The sequence below is a fragment of the Pantherophis guttatus genome, chromosome 13, assembly GCF_059756535.1.
Source record: "Pantherophis guttatus breed Tessera chromosome 13, ASM5975653v1, whole genome shotgun sequence".
Taxonomy (NCBI): domain Eukaryota; kingdom Metazoa; phylum Chordata; class Lepidosauria; order Squamata; family Colubridae; genus Pantherophis; species Pantherophis guttatus.
The window spans coordinates 14,400,692-14,422,712 of record NC_142075.1 but is presented as its reverse complement, the minus strand read 5'-3'; the positions used below and the strand labels follow the sequence as shown (position 1 = coordinate 14,422,712).

Here is a 22,021-nt window from a genome sequence, read left to right as displayed (position 1 = left end):
TCTACAACCTCTTTGGCCAAAAAAAAATGCTTTTAAAAGTTAAAAAAAAAAAGCCTCTGATGATTGTGCGGCTCAGCTGGGATCGTCAGAGGCTTTTAAAGCATTTTTTCTACAACTTCTTCGGCCGAAGAGATTATAGAAAAAATGTTTTTAAAAGGAAAAAAAGCCTCTGGCGATCAGGCAAGTCAGCTGGGATCGTCAGAGGCTTTAAAAGCATTTTTTTTACAACCTCTTCAGCTGAAGAGGTTGTAGAAAAAATGGTTTTAAAAGTAAAAAAAAAAAAAGTTGGCCACACCCACTCAGTCATATTACCCCCCCACCCCACCAAGCCATGCCCACAGAACCGGTAGTAACAAATTTTACATTTTACAGTAAAGGAAGTATTGGAAATGACACTCAGCAAGTGGCGCTGCAGAGATGGTTCTCCAATGTTTCTGGATTTTGATGCCAATAAAAAGATTTATTCTGGTTCTTGAGAGGTGTAACAATGAGAAAATGCTTTGGTGAGCTTTATAATGTTATAAAGTCAGGGTTCCAACTGATGCCCTAATGAAAGCAGGAGCCTCCAGCAAAGTTTCAAGAAAAACCCATTTGTTTATTAGGAGCAACATGTCGGCACGGACTAGTGAAGCCAGCTCTGACCTCCACTCAGTTCGCGCCTTGCCTCTGACCCTGTTTCCCCCTCCCCCCCCCAAGGTGTGTCATCAGTCACATTCCCCAATGAAGCAATTTTGCGGGTCGTAGAAGTCACTCCCTCCGGCCGTTGTGGGTCTCCATGGAGATGGCCTTGACTTTGGCCGGCGAGGATGGATATCGGATCTAACATGACTGTTCCCCAGAAAGGTGATTCAGTAATGAGAATCAAGAAAAAGGGCCATACATTTCACCAGACAAGGGATGATTATAATTCTGCTGCAATTCAGGGCATTAAAAACTCTTTATTTCTGATAGGGTCATAGAACATTTGTATCGGGAATATTGCAAGGGGAAAGGGAAAGAGCAACCCGTTTCCTTTGACAGTTACCTGGAAGAAGAGTTCTTAACGGAAAATGGTGATTTTTGGCAAAAGGTACTTGTTATCCTCTGCGAGATGAGATATACAGTTTTGTAACGGAGTATGCATTGTGTTGTACCTTGTCAGATATTGGGTGGGGGAATTCTTACTGGATTGTTGGTGGGTGTGTGTCTGTCTTATCTATCTATTTATCTACCTACCTACCTTTGCCTGCCTGCCTGCCTACCTGTCTATCTATCCATCCATCCATCAATCCACCCACCCGCCCACCCACCTTATCTAACTACCTACCTATCTATCCAGCTATCTATCCATCCAGCTATCTATCTATCTACCCATTTATCTACCCATCTATCTATCTAATCTATCCATCCATCCATCCATCCACCCACCTACCCATCCATCCACACACCTTATCTGTCTATCCACCCACCCACCCACCTTATCTCTCTCTCTCTCTCTCATCATTATCTATTTATCTATCTATCTATCCATCCACCCACCCACCTTATCTCTCTCTCTCTGTGTGTGTGTGTCTCTCTCTCTCTATCATCATAATCTATCTATCTATCTATCTATCCATCCATCCATCCATCCATCCATCCATCTACCTATCATCAGACCTTCAGAAGAGTGCTATTCTGTGGTCTCCTTATAAGGAACAGTCATCCAGAGCAGACGTGGATGATCTCCTGTCCTTTCCAGTCTATTCACCGGTTCCTTGGTCTTTGCAACAGTTGTTTTGTTTTTGCAGAGCCCTCTGCAATTTGCATTACATTCTCCAGAAGCTTTCAAGAATTCTTATTGGGTTGTATTTTTCAGATAAAAAAACAACCTTGCCCTAATTATTAAAAACAGAAAAATCTTGCATGTCACACAGGGTAAAACATTGGTTGCTTGTTTATATGCAGAGGGAGTGTTCCCCCCCCCAACACCTTTTATAAATAATTCTTCTCATCAGATGTAAACTTGGAAGATAAGTGATAATTGTGGACGGATACAAGAGAAGAACAAGTTTCACATGTTAAAGGATTTCTTCTTTTTTTCATGTCAGTTTGAGTTGCTTGGCCATGTGGAGGTGGATACAGATGTGGACTCCATAACTAGAGAACTGAGACAGGTAATGGCCTATCTAAAGAAAGAACATAACAATCACTCAATCTGGTATCAGGCATGCTTGAAGGTGTTCTTACCTACGTACCTATCTACCTGCCTATCTACATACATAGAAATGACTCTGGGTGGGCTTACAAATGCTTAATTCTGCATCAATTCTTCTGGACAGGAGGAGATGGAATCGGTGAAGAGTTCTCCTGAATATCACCATGGCAACGGACCTTACAATGATGTCAATATACCTGGATGCTGGTTTTTTAAGCTGCCTCACAAGGTAAGGAGTGAACTTCGCGGTGTGTATTTTTGTGTATCTATCGCGGAAGCCGGTGACAATTTGCCTCTACTAGCATTGTGCATGTGTTGTCATTTTTATGTCCCTGCACCAGTGGTGAAATCCAAATTTTTTTACTACCGGTTCTGTGGGCGTGGCTTGGTGGGTGTGGCAGGGGAAGGATACTGCAAAATCCCCATTCCCACCCCACTCCAGGGGAAGGATACTGCAAAATTCCCATTCCCTCCCCACTCCTGGGGGAAGGATATTGCAAAATCTCCATTCCCACCCCACTCTGGAGCCAGCCAGAAGTGGTATTTGCTGGTTCTCCGAACTGCTCAAAATTTCCGCTACCAGTTCTACAGAACCTGTCAGAACCTGCTGGATTTCACCCCTGCCCTGCACATTGTTTGCAGTCTCCTCTGCACTCCACTTCCCTTTCGATTTAGTGCACACTGGTATTTTATACTTAGGTAATTTTTGTATCCCTCTTGGGTTGGCGAGGGGGAGAATATGGCACTCTTGACTTACCCAATCATGCAGCCGTATCACCAGTGAGTTTTGGCTGGAAGAATTCTTACTAATTGCATCTCGGCAATTAAGAATCTTTTCTCCTGATTGGAAAGGCAAAGAAAGGGAATGTAAATAAGAGGCACCAGAGCTTAAATTTGTTTTGCTTGCTGCTGTGAAGATTTTCTCATTCTCAGTTGTGGGGAATACAGTTGAGGAATGTTAATTAATGGAAAAACTATTCTGCACATTTAGAAAATAAGAATAACTTTCAGGGATAAAATGGGCCATAGTTTTCTGACCTAGGCTTCCTTAAAAAGCATAAAGCAGAGTCTTGGTCCTGGCAAAACCCCTTTTATTTACCCGACTGTGAATTCCTTTCATTCACAGTCAGCAAGGCTTAGCAAACAGTCTTTCAGAGGAATATTTATCAACACAAACCTTATCTCGCTTGGAAAGCTGCCAGATAACTAGTGTAAGGCAAAACTTGACACATAGTCTCTTAGAGTCATGAACAGAACTTTCCACTCTTGAAACCGACTGAATTGTTTCCTGCAAAAACCCACTCCCCATTCGCTCCTCTTTTGTTTCCTGTGGGAGGGGCCAGTCACCTCCAAGGTGTGGCTTTACTCCCAAGTCAACCCTGCTTTCTTAGTTGTTTTTGTCTTCTGGCAGCTCTGTGCATGTGCACACTGGGAACAGGCTCCAGCTGTTCCTCTGCCTCACTGCTGTCTGTCTCCCTCTCTACCTCCGATGCAGGACTGGCCCATGTTCCTCCCCAACCTCCTCAGTGTCCAACTCTGCTGCCAGCTCTGCTGGCCGCTGGCGGGCCACAACACATAGCACAGTGATTCATCTGATCTGGTATAATCTCTAATACTCCCAGCTGAAATGGGGATCTGAATTGAGAGAGAGTTTTTGGGCTTGCTTGGAAGAAGGAGTCTCTTTAAAAAGGCCTGGTGGCTCAGCAGACTGATAGCATTGTGATTAACAACAGCTGTCTGCAATGACTGTAAGTTCGAATCTCGCCAGGCTCAAGGTTGACTCAGCCTTTCATCCTTTCTAAGGTAGGTTAAATGAGGACCCAGTTTGTGGGGGCAATAAGCTGACTTTGTATAAATATACAAAAGGATGAAGGCTATTGCTTAATGCATTGTAAGCCATCCTGAGTCTCCGGAGAAGGGCGGCATATAAATCAAATTTTAAAAAGATAAAAATAAAAAAAATAAAAAATAACCAGGAAAGAGCATTTTGCATTTGGCTTGCAGAACCTGTTTTGTTGCTGGCTTCTTGAGTCAAAATAAACTTTCCTCCTCTGCTGTTAAAAGGATGGCAATGCCAGCAACGTGGGAAGCCCATTTGCCAAGGATTTCTTACCCAAGATGGAAGATGGTACCCTGAAAGCTGGAATAGGAGCAGCCGATGGGACCCATGCTTTGGAAATCAACAAGAAAATCTCCTTCTGGAGAAACGCTCACAAACGCATCAGGTGAGCAGATTTTCGGGGTAATGAAGATTTAACGCTGACCAGCCCCTTTAAGACTGAGGATGAGTCAGCAGGGTTATTGCCCTTTAAGAAGCTGTCTATATAAGGGAGGCCATTAGAGGGCGTCTCTCTCTCGTCGTGTATCACATTCTCTCCTTGTCGCATGTATCTGCATTGTAGTTCTCCGTGTAGAGTTGAAGAAGAATGATTGCTTGTCTGGTATGTGCCTACCACGTGTGCATATAGAAGTCTTGTATATAAACCACTGTTTGTAAGACAAACCTTTGTGTCCTGTATTTGGCTCCTAAGTTGTCTCAAAATAGCAGTCACGCTGTAAACACTCTGACAAGATGCACACAAATTCAGTTGTGGGTTTGCTGCCAACTATCCATAATGTGGTAGAGATTCTCAGTCATCCAGGTCATGGTTGCCCCAAAGGTGTTTTTTCAAGAGGCAACTGGACTTTCTGGTTTTTCTTTGAAGACATTTCGCTTCTCACCCAAGAAGCTTCTTCAGCTTTGACTGTGCAAGGAATATAAATCCATCCATTCCTCACCATCCAGTCAGAGCTGAAGAAGCTTCTTGGCTGAGAAGTGAAATGTCTTCAAAGAAGAAACCAGAAAGTCCAGTTGCCTCTTGAAAACAAAAACAAAAAAAAACACCTTTGGGATATCCATAGTGTTAATTGCTTGTTCTTTTTTATTCTCTGTTCTCTCCTTTACTTTTCCTTCTGCACAGCAAAAAAAAATTGAACTCTTTGTTCCATATGTAGAATGTCGTCCTTCTATCATATACTTGTTCAGGTTGCATTAACCAATTCCAAGCTCCAACACCCAAGAAATGTTGAATATGAAGAGAGGAAGAAAGTTGGGGCAGCTGGAATGAGTTCCCAATACAGGTTGTCCTTGACTTACAACAGTTTGATTAGTTCAAAGTTAAAATGGCACTGAAAAAAGTGACTTGTGACTGTTTTTCACACGATCGTTGTAACATCCCCATGATCATGTGATCAAAATTCAGCAACTGGCTTATATTTACGATGGTTGCAGTGTCCCGGAGTCACGTGATCTCCTTTTGCGCCCTTTTGATCAGCAAAGTCAACAGGAGCGGGGGCAGATTCGCTTAACAACTGTGTTACTAACTTAACAACGCTGTCAACTTGCAAAGCATCCCTGGCTTGTTCTCGAGTTGCCATAGGCAAGGGGGATGGGAAAATGGTGAAGCAGCAGGGCAGCCAAAAACAAAAGCACATTCCAGACATCTCTCTCTCAAGGCTGTCTCCCGGAGTTACCCACAGCGGCCGGAGGGGAGTGATCTCTACAACCCGCGAAATTGCTCCGTTGGCGAATGTGACTGATGACACACCCTGGGGGGAGAGGGGAAACAGGGTTAAGTCTCTGCTGTAAATTACGTGGGGTCAGAATTGGCTTCACTTGGAACGTGCCGACATGAAGCTCCTAATAAATAACTGGATTTCTTTTGAAGCTTGGGTTGAGGCTCCTGATTTAATTAGGGCATCTGTCGGAACCCTGACAAACGCTGTGCTTCACTTAACGACTATGGCAAGAAAGGTCGTAAAATGGGGGCAAAACCCACTTAACAAATGTCTTGCTTAGAAACAGACATTTTGGGCTCAATTGTGGTCATAAGTCAAGGACTACCTGTATCTGATGAACAATAGACAGCCCCATTGTACATGAGTTGAACATCAAAATAAACTACCTTGTTTCAGGTAGATTACTGAATTTGCCTTTGGAATATTCAGTATTAGCTGTAAAAGACAGGAAAGCCGGCCAGATAAGCTTAGTCTACTTTTGTCAGCCTCCGCTCTTTAATTGCTTACTTGCTCGGCTGCCATGAAACGGGGAGAGGGGGCAGCTATTGGAATTCTTGGGAGGAGGGAGGTGAGCTGGAGGAGGAGGAGAGAAAACTTTGCTGCAGCGGGGTTTTTTTTGAAGCTGATAACGTCTCAAGGTCAACGGTCGTGGCATAGCAGGAGGATGACAGTACCAAACGTATGCACCCACATGACCCCTGGAGAAAATGTGGATTGGATGATTTACGCTGGACAGTTGGGGGGGGGGATGCTTTCTATATGTGATTTTCGCGCCTTTGCTTCAGACCTTGCTTTTCTTTGGTGGCATTCAGTTCTCACTCAGTAAAAGTACCTTTCTCTATGAAAATGGTGTTGGGGTTTTTCTTTCTTGAGTGTTGAAAGGAGGCATGCCTGACAACTTTATTGTAAAGCTTTTGTTCTCCTTGCAGTTCACAGATAGTGGTTTGGCTGAAGAAAGGAGAACTGCCAAGATCTGTGACTAGGTACGTATAGAGAAATGCAGTCCAGACCAACGTTGCTTTATTTATCTCTCTCTCTTTTTTTTTTTTTCCAAAATGAGCAACCTCACCTAAAATCCATATAAAAGTATGCATTCAAGTAATGATCACTTTGGGCCTCAGAATGCTTACTTTTATTGTCACTATGAACAAACAGTCGTGATAAAAAAAAAAGAGCACCTCACAGAATTAGCCTTTTTAATGGATTTAACGTTGCGTCTTCTAGGGGAAAGATCCATAGTTTTGGAGCCCCCTTTTGTGTTTTTCACATGGATAGTCTTGGGGATTCTTCACCTGGGACCTCAGAATCTAGCTGGAGTTCACTTTCCTTAAAACAGGACTTTTCCACGCTACCGGCAACAAAAATATTAAGAATAGCGATCTTAATGCACGCACAGTTAACAAATCAAGAAGACAAGACTGCCTCCTTTTTCTGTCTGTTTATTAAGGCTGTGCTGTGTTTAATTTCAGTCTTTAAATATTGCAAATTTGCAATAGCTTGCAATTAAGGATATAATTACGGAGAGAGAACTACCTAGTGGCCAAAATGACAGTGTGCTGCTACGTCACCATTACAGTCACTATATGCGGTGAAGGAAAGGTGGCTTGTCAGATTAGCAGCTCACCCACTTAGCAATCGCTCAGATTTTCAGATACATATTTTCAGATGTAAAAGGTAAAGTTTCCCCTTGTACATACTCCTGACTCTAGGGGGCAGTGCTCATCTCCATTTCTAAGCCGAAGAGCCAGCGCTGTCTAAAGACGTTTCCGTGGTCATGTGGCCGGCATGACTCAATGCCAAAGGCGCACGGAACGCTGTTCCCTTCCCACCAAAGGTGGTCCCTATTTTTCTACTTGCATTTTTTACGTGCTTTGGAACTGCTAGGTTGGCAGAAGCTGGGAAAAGTAACGGGAGCTCACCCCGTTATGCGGTGCTAAGGATTCGAACCGCTCAACTGCTGATCTTTCAAGTGACAAGCTCAGTGTCTTAGCCAGTGAGCCACCGCGTCCCTTGAACAGTATATAATGAACAGTAATATGTACCCTATGGAGCCTGAAACAGTAATATGTACCCTATGGAGCCTGAAAATGGGGAACAGAGAAGGCTAAAAATACGGGGTTTTGTGTGTGTAAATAAGGGAGCAAGGGAATTTTTATAGCCATGGGTGTGGCAGTCGCTTGGGCGAGGGTAGTTTGCATGACAGTGAAACAGCTGGAGGAGGAACCAGTAAAGCTGGATCTCTTCAATCTTACTGAGATGTTGTGATCAGTGATTGAAGATGACTTTTTAACTGCTTTGGGGGCATAAACAGCAACGTGGAATCTGCAGAGCCGCTGATGGTGATGATCTTCTGGGCTTTGAAGTGGGTTCTCACCATGATCTTTTTCTAGGCATCCAGACTACGATGACGAGAATCCTTACGGAGCCATCCTGCCGCAAGTCGTGACTGCTGGAACAGTAACTCGACGTGCTGTGGAGCCCACGTGGCTGACCGCCAGCAATGCCAGGGTAAAAATGTCTTTTCAGATGCTTTGTATTCAAAAGGCTGCACTGCTCCTATTCCGTGTACAGTAGCTGAATAGGAAATGGCACGAAAATAGGAAGTTGCAGGCACGTTTTTATAACGCTAAGATTTTTGAGACCCTTCCAGACTTCTAACAGAAACTTATTTGTGTTTCTGGGATAAGGGTAATTTCTTTCCTCAAGTCCTAAAGTTTGGGTTCAATGCTGATTGTTCTAGCTGCTTTATCCTCCTGAGCCACGGTGGCGCAGTGGTTATAGTGCAGTACTGCAGGCTACTTCTGCTGCCTGCCGGCTGCCTCCAATTTGGGCAGTTCAATCCTGACCAGTTTAAGGTTGACTCAGCCTTTTGTCCTGCCGAGATAGGTAAAATGAAGACCCAAATTGTTGGGGGCAAGAGGCTGACTCTGTAAACCGCTTAGAGAGAGCTGTAAAAGCACTGTGAAGCGGTATATAAGTCTAAGTGCTATTGCTATTGCTAAATGGCAGGGTTAGGGCAGGAGTGAAATCCAGCAGGTTCTGACAGGTTCTGGAGAACCAGTAGCAGAAATTTTGAGCAGTTCGGAGAACCGGCAGTGGAAATTTTGAGTAATTCGAGAACCGGCAAATACCACCTCTGGCTGGCCCCAGAGTGGGGTGGGAATGGAGATTTTGCAATATCCTTCCCCCAGGAGTGGGGAGGGAATGGGGATTTTGCAGTATCCTTCCCCCAGCAGTGGGGAGGGAATGGAGATTTTGCAGTATCCTTCCCTGGCCACGCCCACCAAGCCACACCACGCCCACCAAGCCACACCCACAGAACCGGTAGTAAAAAAAAAAATTGGATTTTACCACTGGGTTAGGGTTAGGTTAGGACATATGGAAGAGCAGAATAAATTTGGCTTTTTTACTGCCATACCCGATGTAAGACACAAGCCATCTATGACATGTAGAACCGATAAAACAGCACGACTGACAGTCCATCTTGGAGAATGCATCTTTCGGTGAGCGAAATGATGGCGGAAAGAAAAGCCTTTCCTTTTAATCCAAGCCCAGTCCATCGACTGCGGCTTCCTGAAAAGCAAAATCTTTTCCTCCATTTCTTGCAGACTGACCGGGTGGGGAGTGAGCTGAAAGCCATCGTCCAGACTCCTCCGGGTTACCATCTGGTTGGAGCTGATGTTGATTCTCAAGAACTTTGGATTGCAGCCGTTTTGGGAGAAGCCCATTTCGCCGGCATGCATGGTGAGTGCCAGTACAGGTAGTCCTCGATTTATGACCACAATTGAGCCCAAGATTGATGTTGCTAGGTGAGACGTTTGTTCAGTGAGTTTTACCCCGTTTTACGACTTTTCTCACCACAGTTGTTAAGTGAGTAACATGGTTGTTGAGTGAATCTGATTTTCCTTGTGCAACCGTTATAAATGTGAATCAGCTGTCAAGCATCCAAATGTAAATCACGTGACTGTTCTGCCTCAGCTACGGACCCCAAAGAACGCAGCACACACAAAGTCTGTACAAACCTTAGTTTACTAAATTAGATCAGTCTGTTTTCAAATAAGGCTGTTAATTAACTTTCTTAACAAGAATCCAAAGAATAAATAATCGTAATCTTACTATGGTTGGCAGAAAGCCCAGAAGCAATTTGCAGGAAGCTGATAAGAGAACTAAGATCAGGACGCGAAGGAGAGTGAACGAAGTTGTTCCCTGCAAATTGCCTCAGTCGTCGACCATCCTTAAATAGGCTAAGGGAGTGGCCAATTAGCCCCAAGCCTTACTCTTGAGGAGACCTCCTCCTCCTGAGGAGCCACTCCTGCCTTTTGGTAGCTCTGCGCGCCCGTGCATTGAGAAGAGGCTCCTCCTCTTCTTCCTCTTCACTTATGGGAGCTTCTGGAGGTTCTGAAGGCCCTGGCTGAATCCCTGCCTCTGGCACCACATCTTCTCCAGCCTCCTCATTGTCTGACTCGAGTGCCAGCTGCACAGGCTGCTGGCGCAACACCACACCAGTCTTCCCACTGTCAGAATCAGCTACTAGCTGCACAGGCCACTGACGGGCCACAGCACGTGACCATGGGGATGCTGCAACAGTCATAAGTGTGAAAAACGGTCATAAGTCAGGTTTTTTCAGTACCTTTGTAATTTCGAACAGTCCCTAAGTGAACTGTTGAAGGTCGAGGACTGCCTGTATACTGAGAAGTTTTCTCCTGGGTATTTGGTAGTCGAAAATATTGTGCTGCAACATAAACATTCTCTGTGTTAACAGCTCTTGATAGATCAATTTTCCGTGCGCTTATTATTTCCTATTTTTAAAGGCCTCGTGAATCGATATCCTCAATTCATTACCTCACAATTGGGACTAGAATTCTGTGCAAAATCTTGTTCTCGACTCCATTTTGCATTCGTGTCAATGGTTCCCCTCCAGATCCCATCTGTTCATGATTAAAAGTCTGAAGAGATTCTCAGTCATCCAGGTCATGGTTGTCCCAAAGATTGCTTTTTCAGGAGGCAACTAAACTTCCTTGTTTTTTTCTTTTGAAGACATTTCTCTTCTCATCCAAGAAGCTTCTTCAGCTTTGACTGGATGGTGGGGAACAGAAGGATTTATATTCCTTACAGATAGTGTTCTGACCCAGGCTTCCCAAGAGCATGAAGCAGACTCCTTGTTCCGACAAAAAAACCCTTTTTATTAAGTTACTGTGAATTCTTCTCATTCACATTCAGCAAAGTCTTTCAAGGGAGAATTTACAGTCACAGACCTTATCTGGCTTCGGGAGCTGCCAGGCCGATATCTTCAAAACTTGGCAAGGAGTCTCCGAGAGTCATGAACCAATTAAGTGAACTAATTGTCTCCTGCAAACCCCACTCCCCTTTTGCTCCTTTTTTATTTATTTATTTATTTTATTTATTTATTTATTGCGATTTATATGCCGCCTTTCTCCCTAGGGACTCAAGGCGGCTTACAAAATGACAACTTCAGTACAAATCACAATACAATACCAAATTAAAATCAGTAACCCAATTAAAAAACGATTTAAAATTATACCAGTGTACCCCCAAATGGATCAGTTTAATTGGCGGAATTAAAAATGGCCCCTCTGGGAGGGGCCATTCATCATCCACCTGTGGCCTTACTCCCAAGTCGGCCCTCGTTCTTTAGCTCTTCTCTTCATCTGGCAACTCTGTGCATGCGCACACTGGGAACAGGCTCCAGCTATTCGTCTGCCTCACTGATGTCTGACTCCGAAGGCAGCTGATAACTGGCATACGGCCCTGGCCCCCTCTCTGCCTCTGACGCAGAGCCCTCATCAGAGCCTCCCCCAGACTCCAGGACTGGCCCATGTTCCTCCCCAACCTCCTCACTGTCCGAATCTGTTTCCAGCTCTGCTGGCTGCTGGTGGACCAAAACAGAAAGCTGGTCATTTTGCAGACAGATGGTCATAGATTTTTAGCTTTGGGATGAACACTCTTGGAATGGTGTGGGAGTATGAGCAGATTTCCAGAAAAAAACTGCAGACTACAGGAACCATTTGTACTACTCAGGTGACTCTGAGGACACAGATAAACCTCCAAGTTTCTCAACGACCCTCTAAAAGGATGCAAATGACCAGCTGTCTGCAAGGAATATAAATCCTTCCATTCCCCCACCATCCAGTCAGAGCTGAATCAGAAGCTTCTTGGATGAGGAGCGAAATGTCTGTTCTTGGTTCTTAAGCCATTTTGAGATGATCTTTTCCTTCCTGGCCCTCTTTTTCCACCCCTTTGAAGGCTGCACCGCTTTTGGCTGGATGACACTTCAGGGGAAGAAAAGCAATGGCACAGATCTGCACAGCAAGACTGCCTCCACCGTGGGCATCAGCCGAGAACATGCCAAGGTGTTCAACTATGGGCGCATCTATGGGGCAGGACAGGCGTTCGCTGAGCGTCTCCTCATGCAGTTCAACCACCGCCTGACAGAACAGGAAGCCGGCGAGAAGGCCCGGCAAATGTACGCCGTAACGAAGGGAATCCGACGGTAAGGTGGCCTTGGCAAAGAAGGGATTTCTCTTTTATTGAATGATTTGGTTGGTTGATTGGAATTGATTTAGAGGCTGTCCCAATCCATGCAGCTCTGCATGTAATAATACAAGTGGAATAGGATAGGGAAAGAGGAAGGGAAGGGAAGGAAAGGAAAGGAAAGGAAAGGAAAGGAAAGGAAAGGAAAGAAGGAAAGGAAAGGAAAGGAAAGGAAAGGAAAGGAAAGGAAAGGAAAGGAAAGGAATAATAGGAATAGAAATAGAAATAGAAATAGATTTTTATTTTTTTTTTGGTTTGATTTATATGCTGCCCTTCTCCAGAGACTTAGGGCGGCTTACAGTGCGTTAAGCAATAGCCTTCATATTTTTGTATATTTTATACAAACTCAGCTTATTGCCCCCACAATCTGGGTCCTCAATTTACCTACCTTAGAAAGGATGGAAGGCTGAGTCAACCTTGAGCCTGGTGAGATTTGAACTTGCAGTAATTGCAGGCAGCTGATGTTAATAACAGTGCTTTATAGGCCAGTGATGGCTAACCTCTTTGCCGTCGCGTGCCAAAAGCGGAGGGAGCTTGGGGGGTCACGCGCGCATGTGCCCACACCCATAATTCAATGCGCCCCACACACCCCGCACATCCCCCCCCCACGGTCCCCCTGCTTTTGGCACGTGATGGCACGGTGAGCCCGGTAGGCCTGTTTTTCACCCTCCCCAGGCTCCAGAGGCTTTCTAGGAGCCTGGGAAGGGTGAAAACGGCCTTCCCCACCCGCCTGGAGGCCATCCGGAGGCCAGAAACAGCCCGTTTCCTGACTTCCGGTGGGCCCGGAAGGCCCGAAAATTAGCTGGCCGGTGTGTGCATGCGCGCTGGAGCTGAGCTAGAGCATCGCTCGTGTACCCACAAATATGGCTCCATGTGCCACCTGTGGCACGTGTGCCATAGGTTCGCCATCATGGGAATAGGAACCCAAGACCTAAGGACAGAGGCAGGTTTTAAGGGCCTGCTTAAACAGGTTCAGAGTGAGGCTTGTAAATTTTGGCAGCTTTTAGATGTCTGTGGAGATTCTCAGTCATCAAGGTCATGGTTTTGTCCCAAAGGTTATATTTTTTCAAGAGACAACTGGACTTTCTGGTGTTTTCTTTGAAGGCGTTTCGTTTCTCACCCAAGAAGCTTCTTCAGCTCAGACTGACTGACTGACTGAAATCAGCTCAGAGCTGAAGAAGCTTCTTGGATGAGAAGCGAAACATCTTTGAAGAAACACCAAAAAGTCCAGTTGCCTCTTGAAAAAAAAGCACCTTTGGCACAGCTTTCAGATGGCGTCTCCCATCCTTGACTTTCCTCCTTTTTTTTCTTATAGTTGCCACCTGTCTGAGGATGGGGAATGGCTGGTGAATCAACTGGGCCTCACAGTAGAAAGAGCAGAAGATGGCTCCATACCCATGCAAGACATGTGGCGGTTACAAAGAGAAGCAAAGAAACGGTAAGAAACAACGGAGGCCAAGCTTTACTGTTATTTTTCCTTGAAAATATTAGATTTGTGCAAAAAAAAACAAAAAAAAAACAACCAATCCTGTGCTGTTGGCACTAAAATGAACTCATGTTCTATGTCCGAATCATTCAAACTCCACCCTGCAAACGTCTGCCAGGAATTGCATGCTTTGCTAAATTCTTCGGCATTTAGAATTCTTTGTGTGTTGCCCCCAAATTTATTTATTTATTTATTTATTCATTTGATTGATTTATTTTATTTATTTAATCAAATTTCTATACCGCCCTACTCCCGAAGGACTCAGGGCGGTGCACAGCCAAACAATAAAATACATACATACAAAATTTAAAAGTGGAATTAAAATCAAATTAAATAGCTTTGGCCCAGACAAATTAAAACCCCCAATTAATTTAAAACCAATTTTAAAATTTGAATATATAAAATACTAAAAAATATTAAAAATTAAAAATCTTTTATAAAAGAGGGAGAAAATTAGGCCAGGCCCGTCTGGTGAAATAAAAAGGTCTTTAAAGCGCGGCGGAAGGTGCGCAGATCCGGGATCCTCCGTATCTCCGGGGGGAGCTCGTTCCAGATAGTGGTGAAATGTCTGGTAATTGCAACCAGATGCTCTAGTGCTGTGATGGTGAACCTATGGCACGCGTGACAGAGGTGGCACGCAGAACCCTCTCTGCTGGCACATGCGCCGTCGCCCCAAGTCAGATCTTCGTGGCGTTTTCTTTCGTGAGCTGCTGTTTCCCTGCAAACGACGAAACAGAAGCTCACGAAAGAAAAAGATCTTACCTCTTGCAGGGCTGCTGGTGTTGGGTCTTCCCGCTGCCCAGCTGGTCTTCGGGTCTCTGCTGCACATGCGTGCATGCCAGTGCATGCACACATCCGTGCATATCTGCACATGCACCTTTCAGTTTGGGCATGCATGCGCATGCATTTTTGGGCACTCGGTGTCTAAAAGGTTCGCCATCACTGCTCTAGTGATTCCTGAAACATCAGTGAGTCATCCTTAAATTGCCTTTTCACCCGTAAAGGTCTGGAAACTAAAAGAAAAAAGAACTTTAATTATTTTAAATGGAAGCTGAAGTGCTACAAAGCTAAAATCTGGGTCTTGTATTATTGCAGTATCAGTTTGTTATTCTTTTGGTGACCGGAAGAGTATCAGGCCATTAAAACACTCCGCTAGCTCCATTCAATTGCCCAGACTCCACCCCACAAGGGATTATTGGGATTATTAAAAGACGACGACGATGATGATGGTCATCAGTTTTTTATTCTTTGGTGTGTGCGTGTGTGTCCTGCTGCAGTGTGAGTCTTCCTTCTTGCTGTTCAATGATTGCAACCCAAAACTGCAGGGTCAGATTTTCTGTTGATCTCCCAAGTTCAGCATTGATGTGGTTCCAGGGGTGAAATGCTACCGGTTCAGGCCGGTTCACCTGAACCGGTAGTAAAAAATGCTACCAGTTCACTGAACCGGTAGTAAAAAAATGTAAAAAAAAAAAGTTCCGACAATTAGCTGAGCTATGCACCATTTATTTATTTTTTTACTTTTGAAACATTTTTTTATTACCTGTTCTCCAGAACTGGTAGTTAAAAATGTTTTACAAAGTAAAAAAAAAAAAAGTTCCGATGATCATGCATCACTCAGCTGATCGTCGGAACTTTTTTTTTTTTTTTACTTTTTAAGCATTTTTTTTACTACCGATTCGGGTGAATAGGTAGTAAAAAAATGCTTTAAAAAAGTAAAAAAAAGGTTCCAACGATCACGCGGCATGGCTGTGACTGTCAGAACCTTTTTTAAAAAAATTTTAAAGCATTTTTTCCTACCTATTCGCCCGAACCGGTAGTAAAAAAATGCTTTTAAAAAGTTTTTTAAAAAGTTCCCAAGATCGTGCGCCACAACTGATTCCCCCCCCCCGTTCTACTTACCTTCCGAAGCCTCCTTTTGGTGTGTATTGCACATGTGCGCGCAGCACGCATTTGGTGTGAACTGTGCTTTGTGCACAGCGTGAATGCGCAGCCAGCAAACCAGTAACAAACCAGTTCAGATTTCACCACTGTGTGCTTCATATTCTAGGTCTCGTAGGAAGAAGTGGGACATGGTACGCCAGCGTGTATGGGCCAGTGGCACAGAGTCTGAAATGTTCAACAAACTGGAAAGCATCGCCATGTCGGACGCACCCAGCACCCCAGTGCTGGGCTGCCGAATTTCTAGAGCATTGGAGCCAGCAGCTGTTGGGAACGAGGTGAGATAGAGATCCCTCTGTTCTAATTACAGGTAGTCTTCAATTTACGACCACAATTAAACCCAAACTTTATGTTGCTAAGTGAGAAATTTGTCGAGGGAGTTTTTTGCCCCATTTTACGACTTTTCTTGCCACTTTTGTTAAGCGAATCCCTACGGCGGTTAAATGAGCAACACGGTTGTTAAGTGAATTTGGCTTCCCCATGGACTTGGCATGTCAGAAGGCCGTAAAGGGAGAATCATGTGATCCCGGGAGACTACAACAGTCATAAATGCGAGTCAGTTGTCAAGCATCTGATGTAAATCATGTGACCCTAAGGATGCCGAAATGGTCATAAGTGTGAAAAATGGTCATAACTCAAGTTTTTCAGTACCATTGTAACTTCGGTCACTAAGTGACCTGTTGTAAGTCAAGGACTATCTGTAGTTGATTTTTTTGTTTAATTTGAGGAGCCGTGGTGGCGCAGTGGTTAGGATGCAGTACTGCAGGCTACTTCTGCCGACTGCCTGCAATTTGGCAGTTCGAATCTCACCAGGCTCAAGGTTGACTCAGCCTTCCATCCTTCTGAGGTTGGTAAAATGAGGACTCAGATTGTTGGGGGCAATAGGCTGACTCTGTAAACCACTTAGAGAGGGCTGTAAAGCACTATGAAGTGGTATATAAGTCTAAGTGCTAAGCGCTATTGCTATTGCAAGCTAACTCTGCCTACCGCCAGCAGTTCAATCCTGACCAGCTCAAGGTTGACTCAGCCTTCCATCCTTCCGAGGTTGATAAAATGAGGGCTTAGATTGTTGGGGGCAAGAGGCTGACTCTGTAAACCGCTTAGAGAGGGCTGTTAATGCACTGTGAAGCAGAATATAAGTCTAAGTGCTATTGCTAAAAGTAGCGACACAGCTGTAACTGGAGATGTTATCCTAACCATCTGATTTAGACCTGTCTGCAATTTCACATAGACATCAAAGCTGCAAAGGATGGATGGGTAAACGTAGGCTGCAGACAGGCTGATGGGTTGACCTACGAAATTTCAACTACGCAATTATCAGGAATTATCACGATCCAGATTGAAAAAGTATTAACAGTATTTGCTGATTTATTTATTTTTTCCCCTTCTAGTTTGTGACCAGCAGAATCAATTGGGTGGTTCAGAGTTCAGCTGTGGATTATCTGCATCTGATGCTCGTATCTATGAAATGGCTCTTTGATGTATTTGACATCGATGGACGTTTTTGCATCAGCATCCACGATGAAGTGCGTTACTTGGTCAAGAGCGAGGACCGCTATCGGGCAGCTCTTGCCCTGCAGATCACAAACCTCCTCACACGGTAAGCACCGGTCTTGTCGTTTGGCAAACTCATACTATTTGATATAACCAATTACACCCACACACCCCGTTTTTTTTTTCCCCCCAAACTAAGTAAAATTGCTTTTGTGGCTGGATTAAAATGTGGTTTTGGTTAGTTGATTTTTTTCTCTCTCTCTAAAGGAAAATTCCCAGAGGCGTATGATGGAAATAGTGAAGGGTGTATTGTGGTGTGCCTTTGAAGCAATTTATTTTCTAACTGATCAGAGGATCTACTCCAAAGGAAGAAGAGTATTCCCACTTCTAAATGCAGCATTCCCTTTTTTTTAGGTGTATGTTCGCCTATAAACTCGGTCTTCAGGATCTACCTCAGTCGGTGGCCTTTTTCAGCGCCGTAGATATTGATCATTGTTTAAGGAAAGAGGCAACAATGGATTGTGTCACCCCATCCAACCCAGGAGGACTGGAACAAAACTACAACATTCCCCAAGGTATGTATTAGAATAGAATAACAGAGTTGGAAGGGACCTTGGAGGTCTTCTAGTCCAACCCCCTGCCCAGGCAGGAAATCCTACACTACTTCAGACAAATGGTTATCCAATCTCTTCTTTAAAACTTCCAGTGTTGGAGCATTCACAACTTGGAGGCAAGTTGTTCCACTGATCAATTGTTCTAACTGTCAGGAAATTTCTCCTTAGTTCTAAGTTGCTTCTCTCCTTGATTAGTTTCCACCCATTGCTTCTTGTCCTGCAAGACAGGAATTCTTGTCCTGCCTTCAGGTGCTTTGGAGAATAGCTTGACTCCCTCTTCTTTGGGGCAGCCCCTGAGATATTGGAACACTGCTATCATGTCTCCCCTAGTCCTTCTCTTCATTAAACTAGACATACCCGGTTCCTGCAACCGTTCTTCCTATGTTTTAGCCTCCAGTCCCCTAATCATCTTTGTTGCTCTTCTCTGCACTCTTTCTAGAGTCTCCACATCTTTTTTACATCGTGGCAACCAAAACTGGATGCAGTATTCCAAGTGTGGCCTTACCAAGTCCTTATAAAGGGGTATTAACACTTCACGTGATTTTGATTCTATCCCTGTTTATACAGCCTAGAACTGTGTTGGCTTTTTTTGGCAGCTGCAGCATACTGCTTTTCAAATTCACACTTGATAAGAATTTTATCTTTCAGTTGCTGGATAATCCTATATAATGAGATTGTAAGGAAGCCTTTCTCAGTCTGGAAATCAGCTTTGTGCAAGGTTTCTGTCATCCTCAGGACCAGTTTGGCTGTTAGACTTTGCCCAGGAGTAAAGGAGAAACCCAAAATGCATGCATGAATTCTCGTGTTTCCTGCAACAGGGAGAGAAAGTATTAAGTAAAGATAGTATCTTCCCTCACATTCTGTGACTTAATAGGGCACTCTTATGCATGACTATGTAGAAATAATGTTGTTAGTTGCAAAGTCGTGTCCAACCAATCGTGACCCCATGGACAACTTTCCTCCACCTTCCTGTCCTCTACCATTCCCCGGAGACCATTTAAGCTCACGCCGACTGCTTCAGTGACTCCATCCAGCCACCTCGTTCTCTGCCATCTCCTTCTTCTTTTGCCCTCCATCGTTCCCAGCATTAGGCTCTTCTCCAGTGAGTCCTTCCTTCTCATTAGGTGGCCAAAGTATTTGAGTTTCCTCTTCAGGATCTGGCTTTCTAAAGAGCAGTCAGGGTTGATCTCCTCTAGGACTGACCAGTTTGATCGCCTTGCAGTTCAAGGGACTCGCAGGAGTCTTCTCCAGTACCATCGTTCAAAGGCCTCAATGCTTTTGCGCTCAATTCTTTGACGCAAAAGTTGCCGTGAAACTCAAGATTAAGAAAACTAAGATCATGGCATCCAGCCCTCTCAATTCCTGGCAAATAGATGGAGAAGAAATGGAGGTAGTGCAGATTTTATTTTCCTGGGCTCCAAGATCACCGCAGATGGAGACTGCAGCCAAGAAATTAAAAGACGCTTGCTCCTGGGGAGGAACGCAATGGCAAATCTAGACAGCATAGTAAAAATCAGAGACATCACCCTGCCAACAAAAGTACGTATAGTCAAGACGATGGTTTTCCCAGTTGCAATGTATGGCTGTGAAAGTTGGACCATAAGGAAGGCTGAGCACCGAAGAATTGAGGTCTTTGAACTAAGTAGAAATGAGAGGCATTTAAATTCAAGGAGCCTGAATATCCGGATAGCAGAATATAAACATTTTATTTTATTTTTCCACAGAAAGACACTTTTTAAGAAGTGAAGCTTCCTATTCCAATAATGGAAAGAATGTACAAATATCAGAACTGTCTGAAATTGTTTTTCCAAGTTAATGTGCATTTTTAAAAGTATACAGTTGTTTATTTTCAGAAACACGGTTAACAATTGCTGTGCTAAATGTGACAGCTTAAGAAACCAAACGCAACATTATGCATTTTATTGAATTGTTAAAAGGCCTACTTTGCCAAAGTAAAGTAAGAAAGTTCAATTAGGCCCCAACTTTGGCATATTGTCTAAATATATTCATAGCATCTGTCATTTCTGACCAAAATAAGGAGAGCTTGAATTAAATGTTTTAATCTGCTTGTTCTTTCTTGCCTTAAATAAACCCGTCTGGCCCAAGATGCATTTAGGAGCAAAAATCTTTAAAGATTCCAGCACATGAATCTTTAAAAGTTAAATTTGAACTTTGGAGCATTTTTAATTTGCACAGAAATGATTCTTTGAAACTTCCGTTCGTGTTAATTTCTTACAGGTGAAACTCTGGATATATACAAACTTATTAAAATAACGAAAGGTTCCTTGGAAAAAGGAAAATGAAATTTGATTTTAGAAGCTAACCGGGCACACTTCCTCCCAGTGGGATCCTCCAAGAAGGAACCACTTGGTCGTGGTCATCTGCTTTGTCTTCTCACTCTAAGTCAAAAACAGGAGAACAGGCATCTCTGTGGCTCCCAAGGCCAAAGTGGTGGATTAGAGACCAAAAGGAAAAGTTGCAAATTTAATGTGGTTTACGGGGGCAGGCCATGGACATGTCGTCAGCCGGTTGCCGATACTGCAAGCATTGAAGATTCTATGCGCAAAGAATATGGTGAAGAAACACTTTTCCAATATACTGTAGATTACTTGAGAAAGATGGCCTTCTTGTGAATGTTAAAATGGTGCAAAGCCAGCAATTTGAGAAGAAATGGGGCCGCTCTCATTTCTTTCGTCTTTTTTTCTTGGGTTCTCTGCTGGTATTTGACTGGGCAGATGCAATGCTCTGGAAGAAATAAAAACAGCACATCAGAAAACCCACAAACAGTAACCAGTGAACGACTGAAATAGGGCAAGCTAAACTGGTTACATCTGTTGTACAAATCTCCCAAACATTTTGGAAGGGTTGGGTTTTTGTTTTGTTTTTTTTTGCCTTTGTTAAGATACGTTTCAAGGGAAGAAACGGAAGAGAACGATGGTAATGATGGAGAGCCCGCAACAAAATGTTTCGGAATTCTGCTTTATTTTTTTTATTATTTTTTTAAAATTAAAAGTGCTCATGGAAGCAAGTAACAAGAGCCTGGTGGCACAGCAGACCAATAGCCTGTTATTAACATTCAGCTGCCTGCAATTACTGCGAGTTCGAATCTCGCCAGGCTCAAGGTTGACTCAGCCTTCCATCCTTTCTAAGGTAGGTAAATTGAGGACCCAGTTGTGGGGGCAATAAGCTGACTTTGTATAAATATACAAAAGGATGAAAGCTATTGCTGAGCACATTGTAAGCCGCCCTGAGTCTCCGGAGAAGGGCGGCATATAAATCAAATTAAAAAAAAAAAAAAAAGTAAATGTCTAGTCTTTAATTCCTGCTCCAAAACTGCAGCAGTGTGGAATTGACCCTTTACTTTTGAACAGGACTAGGATGGTTGCCATATTGCCATGTTCCATCAATGGTTTGCTGTTTTTAAAACAAGCTGCAGGACACTATAATTATTTAAACTGATGTTAGCACGCATGGGATTGATACTCGTGCAAACTTCACAAGGAGAATTTAGAGCTGTCGCCAAATAAGGGTCTTTCAGTGTGTTCCATCAGACTATATAAGAAAACCTCCTGGAGATGAGCACATTTGAAAGTTTGAGACCTTAGTGCAAGGGTCAGCAACCTGTGGCTCTGGAGCCGCATGTGGCTCTTTCACCCCTCTGTTGTTTCCCCATCACTCAAAATATGCGTCACAACCGCTAATGTGTGACACCCGCCGGCACACGATTTATTGAGCTTTTCAACTCCCGGTAGGCCAACCATGGGTAAATCCAAGAAAAAAAATTTCCAGAAGAAAACAGAACATTTAATTCAACTACTTATGCACGGGAAGGGTTTTGTGGCTCCTGGTGTTTTCTTTTCTGTGGGAAATGGGTCCAAATGGCTCTTTTGAGGGTTTAAGGTTGCAGACCCCTGCCTTAGTGGGAGGACATTCAAAAGTAGTTTCCAAAATGTAATGGCCCTATCAGAAGCAAGAGCGTTTGTGGAGCACAGAGGCACTGTTGCAAATTGGTAGGGGCTGTGCCACACTCCCTATTCAATGTACAGGTAGTCCTCGATTTAAAACACTTAATTTAGTGACTGTTTGAAGCTACGGCGGCACGGAAGCAAAATGACTTAGGACCATTTTTTCACACTTAGGGCCATTGCAGCATCCCCGTGCAATCAGTTTTGATGCGTGGCAACTGGCTCATGTTTACGTCCC

The 22,021-nt window shown here is 43.9% G+C and overlaps 2 protein-coding genes across 3 annotated transcripts in view; one reads left to right on the top strand and one right to left on the bottom strand.

The window, feature by feature from the left end:
• The window catches only part of POLG (DNA polymerase gamma, catalytic subunit), a 34,573-nt gene extending 14,138 nt beyond the window's left edge, over positions 1-20,435 (top strand). Inside the window, exons 11-23 of the mRNA XM_087877775.1 lie at positions 952-1,069; positions 2,070-2,135; positions 2,301-2,405; positions 4,241-4,401; positions 6,664-6,717; positions 8,125-8,242; positions 9,343-9,478; positions 11,999-12,245; positions 13,602-13,724; positions 15,820-15,988; positions 17,102-17,310; positions 17,619-17,779; positions 20,057-20,435. Of these exons, the coding sequence (XP_087733901.1) occupies positions 952-1,069; positions 2,070-2,135; positions 2,301-2,405; positions 4,241-4,401; positions 6,664-6,717; positions 8,125-8,242; positions 9,343-9,478; positions 11,999-12,245; positions 13,602-13,724; positions 15,820-15,988; positions 17,102-17,310; positions 17,619-17,779; positions 20,057-20,121 (1,732 nt within the window). The 3' untranslated portion in view covers positions 20,122-20,435. The remainder of the gene's footprint in view (positions 1-951; positions 1,070-2,069; positions 2,136-2,300; positions 2,406-4,240; positions 4,402-6,663; positions 6,718-8,124; positions 8,243-9,342; positions 9,479-11,998; positions 12,246-13,601; positions 13,725-15,819; positions 15,989-17,101; positions 17,311-17,618; positions 17,780-20,056) is intronic.
• The window catches only part of FANCI (FA complementation group I), a 34,362-nt gene continuing 31,846 nt past the window's right edge, over positions 19,506-22,021 (bottom strand). For both annotated transcript variants that reach the window (XM_034424656.3, XM_034424657.3), the window contains exon 38: positions 19,506-20,563. In XM_034424656.3, coding sequence (XP_034280547.2) covers positions 20,501-20,563 — 63 coding nt within the window. In that variant the 3' untranslated portion in view covers positions 19,506-20,500. The remainder of the gene's footprint in view (positions 20,564-22,021) is intronic.